The sequence below is a fragment of the Ursus maritimus genome, unplaced genomic scaffold, assembly GCF_017311325.1.
Source record: "Ursus maritimus isolate PB19 unplaced genomic scaffold, ASM1731132v1 scaffold_7, whole genome shotgun sequence".
Classification (NCBI taxonomy): Eukaryota; Metazoa; Chordata; class Mammalia; order Carnivora; family Ursidae; genus Ursus; species Ursus maritimus.
Genome location: NW_024426885.1, coordinates 49,090,564 through 49,097,952, shown reverse-complemented (window position 1 = coordinate 49,097,952; position 7,389 = coordinate 49,090,564). Strand labels below are relative to the sequence as shown.

Sequence of the window (7,389 nt, the reverse complement as noted above, 5' to 3'; positions counted from 1 at the left end):
GAGAGGGAAAGAGGGGGGAAAAAATAAAAACAAATTAAAGATTGAGCCAGAGCTTTGGGAAATTATTTAACAAGTATCTTTTTTATGCCTTGACATTAAGCTGGCCTAACTACATTCGAGGGAATAGGAGCTGTGTGCTAATCTAAAGGGTAGTCAGTGCTGATGGCGGCCTTTCAGGCCTGCTCTCCACACTCAATCAAGCCGTTGCTAGCAAACGAGGCAGAGGAATAATGCCAGGGTCCTACATCTTCTTCCTGCCTGGAAATTGTCTTGATTTAAGAAACTGTCCTGTAGCAACCTCTGGCTTTCAGAACATAACAAGGGGGTGGGTTTCAAATGCCTGTTTATTTAATAGCAGGTCACTTCTGTCTTGGGCAAAAGCAGCAGCTCCAACTAGAATTTCCAGTGCAGCCACAGGGAAATAGCCAGTGAGCACGGTGTGATGGGGGTTGGGGGGCGCTGATGGCGCTGCTCAACCTGGAGGAGGTGGGAGGGTTGGAAGGAATGTGCATCTTGCAAAGGGGAGGGGGAAAGGGGTTAAGCTTCAAGCCATATAATTTTATTGCATATTTTCAGCACAAAAAAAAAAAAAAAAAAAAAAAAAAGCAAGAGAGTTGCCTGGGTGGCTCAGTCAGTTAAGGATCCAGCTCTCAGTTTCAGCTCAGGTCATGATCTCTGGGTCATGAGATCGAGCCCCATACCTGACTCTGCACCAAGCATGGAGCCTGTTTAAGATTCTCTTTTTCCCTCTCCCTCTGCACTCCCTCCTGCCCTCCCTAACAGAACAAAAACAAAAAACAAGAAAATCGCCTAATTGACCAATATAGGGATGGTTGAATACACCACTGGACATACATTCAAAGGAAGTCTATGCAGCAGGTAAAGAGAACAAAACAGTTCTCCACGTAGGCGTAGCCTTGGAAGGATCTCTAAAATAGTGGGATAAGTGGGGGGGAGGGGAACCCCACAAAAAACCAGGTTCTAGATAATTCAAAAAGTATGATTTCATTTATGTAAAAAGAAACCCACAAAATAAAACTATATATTAATGAATATACTTATAAATGCATGTACATTCAGAGAGAAATTTCAAGAAAAATATACACTAAACTAATAATAGTAATTACCTCTAGGGAGGAGAATAAGACTGGGGGTAAAGGAAGAAGTTTGTTTTTGACTTTACATACTTCTGTCTTGTTTGAATATTTTATAACAAGAATGTATTTGTATATTATCGGTGTAATTAAAAATAAATAAGCCAGTAAACAGATTTTTTTTTTAATCCCATAACAACAAAAAGCAGTGGGGGAAAATAAAAAACAGAACAAGGAGGTAATGACAGAGAGGTAGAGAACGCAAGCTCAGGTGAAATGAAAGGATTAGTGTTACAGGAGAGAGGTGTGACCTCCACATGCTCTGGGTCCCTGGGAGGGATCACAGCAGAACTGATCAGGCCTTCCCATGTCAGGGCTCCCCAGGGGCCATATGGCCTCATTTTGGAGTTCACATACGTAGTTCCCCAGCCTGAATCCAGCTTCTGCTTTGCCTACATGGAGATCTGAGTTGCTTCCAACTCACTGACTGTATAGGGAGAGGGTCTGCCAACCGCCAGCTATCCCTGAATGCCTTCCTCGCACTGTCCTTCCTGGACAAGGGGCTTTGAGCTGACGGAACTTGGCTGCCCAGATTGAGACCATCAACTGCCTTTTATGACTCAGGGAGAGTCATGATTCTGCTCTCAGCCCCCAAAATACTGCTGCAAAGTGATATGATGGAGGAAGAGGCATTTAGTGCTGTGGGGCCGGGAAGCCACTTGTTCCAGGCTCCAGAGAAGTATCTTTTGAGAGAGAAGAATCCCTCTTTTCCAGGGATCTCTTGGTACAAAATAATTATGTCTGACCAACTTCCTGAATCATTTTGCCAGTGCATAAGCCTCAATTGCCTACATCCATATTCTTTTAATTTTCACCTTGTAGGGAATCCAGCCGTAATTGTGATATAAGACAATCCCTGCACAGTTGTATACACATGATTTCAAAACTCAAGAAATACAAATGGCCTACATAGAAACGCCATGTTTCTGTGGGTGGCTCCAGATGTGGGGCACCGTTTAAACAATGAAATGTGTGAAGACGAAGATGAAGGCCCGTTTTGTACAAATACATCGTGCTTGACTGTGCTAAATTTTGGAGGGTTTAAAAAGGCCCTGCAAACATGAGAGCTTATTCATATGCGTACCAACTGGCGAGTGCACGTAGGGGAGGGTACACAGAAGGAAACACACACATACACACACGGCATGCACACACGGCACGCACACAGACACCGAACATTACACACACACCCAGCGCTTCACACATACACCACACACGTGCATCTACACACACACACACTCATGCAGCCCAGCAAAATAATAAGCTCTTTACAAAATACTTTTACACCCCAGTCCACGTGTCCCCAGGGGACCATGTGGAAAAGCACGTGTAGGAAGACAATGGTGGAAATACATAATCAAATCTATCATGACTGCAATTAGCAAGGTATATATCTGCTTATGTTCTTCTATGCATAAGAAGATTTTTTATCTTCAGGTGACTATTTTTAACTACATGTGTTCAATACATCAGTGTACTAGTTTACTAAATCCGTATTTGGTTAAAAGTTTATGAAAAATACATTGATTAATGATTAGGAAGTGATTAGATGACTCCCAGATCATATATCCCACATCCTTACACTAAATTATGGCGTCTCAAACTGTTCCTTTTAGATTTGAGTCCTAGCATTTTTTTAAATTAAGAATATCCCATGCACACATGTGCACACACACACACGAGCCCACGAAAACACCGCTAGGCTTCTAAATGAATGGGAGGCAGGGAGTGGCCAGCAGAAGGGGTTGGCCTTCTATACAGCAAGAATAAAGAACTCTGTTAAATTTACTTGGTAAATAACAGAAAGTGGCACAATCAAGATTTACAGAAGCATTAATAATGTCATAAATAAAATGATAGAAGTAGTTCCGTAAGTAAATTCTGCTATAAGCATCATAATACCTCCAAGCACTAGGCTTGGGTAGGCAAGAGAGAGAGTGTGGAGACACTGATATGGTAATGCATTTGACACCAGTCTAACTTCATGCTCGACGAGCAGCTGAACTTGGCTGCAAATTCCTTTTAATAAGGTCTCCCAGGGTTTAGCTATTCCTAGACAGAGCAGAGGGGAAGGGCTGAGTCCTCAGGCCCATAACCAGATGAAGAAGCAGACACACGATCAAAGCTACAACTATTATATCCATCTGGGACTTTCTTTTGTGAAGGAAAAGAAGGAAAAAGCATCACTAATGTGACCTTGGACTTACAGGCAATATGGACACTTTGGGGAAGTTATGAAGCGTCTCCCATTCCCGCTTGAGGTACTCAATGGAGCCCACAAACACGATGTGTTTGAGCTCGTGGTAATGAAAGTTGCTGGCACGGAGTGGCATCACCAGGTTCCGGAGGCCAATCAGGGCTGAGCTGACGTCACCAAAGATGCAGACTACGACGTGGCCACTCAGGACAGTCATGGCGGCTTCACTTCGAGTCTGCAACAGGGAGAAGAGCACCAGCATTGGAGAAAAGACCTCATGGGTTGTGGTAAGGATTAAAAACAAATCCCTTTCATAAAGACAAACATTTGTTGAGTGCTTACTATGTGCTTTTATTTTTATTTTATCAGTGTTACAGACATGCCATATATATTTATAATCTGAGTATGTGTATATGCATTATACTGGTGGAATAAGTATATATAAACATAAATCCACACAGAACACGACCTTCTTTGACAAAGACTGAAGAAAGTTATGCCATGATACATATGAGCTGGTGGTCTTTCCTGGTGATTTTTAATGGTGGGCTGGGGGGGGGGAATAAGAGGGAATAGCAATATTTATGTTGTTTAGAAAGAGAAATCTTAGTTTCCATGAAATTGTTGATAAAAGAAGCTGCCTTTTCTGGGTCTCTTGCTGAAATGATGATAAAATGGTAAGATCCATGCTAGTCTCAGCTTGAGAAGTTTGAGTTGTGAGTTCTGGACTCACCAATGGGATTTCACACTACATCATTACATCGGTAGGTAGAACATAATATCCTAAGCCAGGGACTGACAAACTATGGCCCACAGGCCAAATCTCATCTACACCCTGCTATTGTTTGGCCATGGCCAGTAAGGCAAGATTGGTTTTTACATGTTCAAATGGTTGGGAAAAAAAAAAAAGAAGATTTCATAATATGTGAAAATTACATAAAATTCAAATTCCAATAAAATTTTATGGCAACACAGCCAATCTTATTTATTTCGGTATTGCTTATGGCTGCTTTTACATTACAACAGCAGAGCTGATTAGCTGTGACAGAGACCATATGGCCAGCAAGATCTAAATTATTTATTACATGACCCTTTGTAAAAAGAGTTTGCTGACCCTTGTCCACTGCTGCTTTGTGGTTTCCAGGGACATTCCTGGAGAGGCCCACCTGGGTAAGTCATCAGAGGAAGACTCCCAAAGAACAATTAAAAGGATCTAGAGATCAATCAGCAAGAGCAATAAGCCCATGTCTTCCCCCAAGCCTAGGGTTGATCTCAAATGAATGAATAAAATCACCCCAGTGAATGGAGGACCCCAGCTTCCCATGCAAATGGTTAGCCACTGCCACCCTTTTGCTCACTGTGTTAGTGAAGAGAGTAACACAAGAGGCCACTTAGTGGTCCTTTTTCCTCTCCTTCTTCTGGTCCAATACCTCACATTCTTGTCTTCCTTCCTCCTGATCCACCCACTGCATGCCTGGATGGCCCCACGTGGCTTACAATGTTTTCGGGGAGGCATATTAATGTCCACCGCACATATCAAACTCTGCTTGATTTAATCCCTAGAGTTGACTGGCGTATTGATTGTTTAAATGCCAATATTACAATTCACGACAATGTCAGGGTTATTACAGTAACCCCCAAGGAGAAGGAGAAGCTAGCTTTCACTCCCTGATCATTAGAATAAAGCAGGGGCTGTCACCATTATCAGTTTCCCTCTGCAATAGCACAGGAACACCTAAGACAGGGGCTGTAAGATATGTCTTAGAAACAGTGACCAAGGAGGACCCACTGGGAAGTCAACATCCCACATCACCGTTTCACGGAGAAGACCTAGAATTAGTTATCTTGGCTGCTTGGAAGTCCGAGTGCCTACATACCCCAGCAGAGCATCATCAACCAGTCTGTAACATGCTGTGATGGGGCTTCTAATCGCTTTTAATTGGCCAGGTCACCTGGGCGTCTAGCTCTCTTCAATGAATCTGAGGAATACAAACTGGGTCCAGAGCGGGGACTGGAAATCTACATGGGGAGGTGGGTAAGGCTCCAGTTAGCAAAGGGCCTGACCACAGGAGCTTAGCTCTGGGGACCGAAACACCAATCCTTTGACGGGCCATAATAACATCACCTGCAGAATCTTGTCGAGATCCCAGTTCCCGGAGAGTCTGATTCTGCCAGGCTTAAGACCCACTAGAGCAACTATCTTGTGCTTCCAATACATCCTTGAAGGCCTAACCCAAACTGGGTCTTAATGGCCTTAAACCCTTCAAAGCAAAATCTGTTTGCATCCAGTAAGACTTTCCTGGCCACTTAGATACATCCTAGTCCTGCTCCCCTAGATTTGAATTGCATTTTGTGCCTCAGAACACTTAGCTATATATTGGTTATATTTGGTTATATTTTATGTCTTCTAATTAGATGATCATTTCCTCAAGACTGAGGCCACTTCATATTTTCTATCCCCCAGAGCAGTTAGTGTCCTGCACCCAGGGGGTCCATGCAACCCCAAAGCATCTTCACACAGCTGGCTCTTCTGAGTATTCTCATCTCTGCTCCAATGGGACTTTGGAGAGGGCTTCTTGGACCCACACTGTCTAAATAACACCTCCTGGTCCCTTTCTAGCCCATGGCCCTCCTTGATTGTCTTCATGGCACTGTATCGGCATCTGAAATGCTTCTCTATATTCATTTGTTTACCTGGAGATCTTCTCTTTACCTCCTCTAGAACATAAGCTCTATGACAGCAGTCATTGTCAGGGGCTGTCCCCCCTAGCCACAAGAGCAGCGCCTAGCACATAAATGGCCTGTTATAAATGTTTCATTAAATGATGTTATTTTTCAGATGACAGAAGCAGTAACTCACTTCCCTAAACTCTTTCATGCCAGAGGGACTTTGTTTGGATGTCAATTAGCCATACCCTCTTCAGGAATTTAGGCAAGCCATTAAAACCCTGAATTCCAGATATGATACCCAGGCCTTTACCTGCCACAGATGGGTAACGCCAGTCTGAGTTTGGATCAACAGGGCAAAAGCGCAGTGAATACATCAGAATGTAAATACACAGAGTACCTTCGTGATTAGCACCATTTGCGCTCCTCTAAATTGGACAATAGCTGTTTCTTGAGAATTCTGACTTTCTGTGCTTTTGTCTACAACGTTCACACCTCCAAGACAGCCTCTAGCACAACCCTGTATTGGCTCTTAATTGCTTGATTATAATTAAACCGAGAAAACACACACATACACACATTCAGATAAAACACAGGGAAAAATCTAGTGAATTAGAGTACAAAGCCATTCTGAGGAACTGGGGCAGCCCCTTTCTAAGAAGGGCGGCCATGACACCAGAAATGATAGGATTTTCCTGGCTGACACAAAGAAGCAGGACACAGCAATCTGCGATGAGAAGGCATCTGACCTTCCTGATTATTAATCCATTTTTCATGGATTAGTAGGACAATAAACCATAGGGAACCCGATGTGGGCATTAAAACCTAAAGCCGTTAACAGGACAAGTCCGCAGAGTAGAATGGATTGTTATCTAGGCTGACATTCCTATGAGAGACCGGAAGAAGCCTACTGCTGCTACCGAGATGACCCAACCACGAAACAGGGCTCTGAGCCCCCACCTGCCCGAGGTGGACCCATGGCTCATCATTGTCATCATCAGCAAATGCATTTTGCATCATGTGTTGGAAGGATCCCGAATATGCAAGGTTATTATCTAGAAGAAGACGAGACATTGTTATAAACAAGTAATACTGTTTATTTTATTGGTAGCATTCACATCTCTTCCTGGCATTTAATAATAATAATAATAATAATGATAATAATAATAATAATAATAATAATAATAAGTAACTTCATTGAGTCCCCTTTGGGTTTTACTCTTCACTACAACCTAGGAGTTAGGGTCAGTCTCATCTCATCTTCTTACAAACAAGAGAACTGAAGTGTAAAGAGGTCAAGCAGAGCCACATCCATAGGAATTATGTACCTACCACTTCCCATGATGCCTTGCACACAGCACATACCTGCCC

General features: G+C 43.0%; 1 protein-coding gene across 1 annotated transcript in view; it reads right to left on the bottom strand.

Annotated features, from left to right (window-relative positions):
- The window catches only part of KCNMA1 (potassium calcium-activated channel subfamily M alpha 1), a 250,752-nt gene that overhangs the window by 67,080 nt on the left and 176,283 nt on the right, over positions 1-7,389 (bottom strand). Inside the window, exon 16 of the mRNA XM_040623777.1 lies at positions 3,362-3,586. Within this exon, the coding sequence (XP_040479711.1) occupies positions 3,362-3,586 (225 nt within the window). The remainder of the gene's footprint in view (positions 1-3,361; positions 3,587-7,389) is intronic.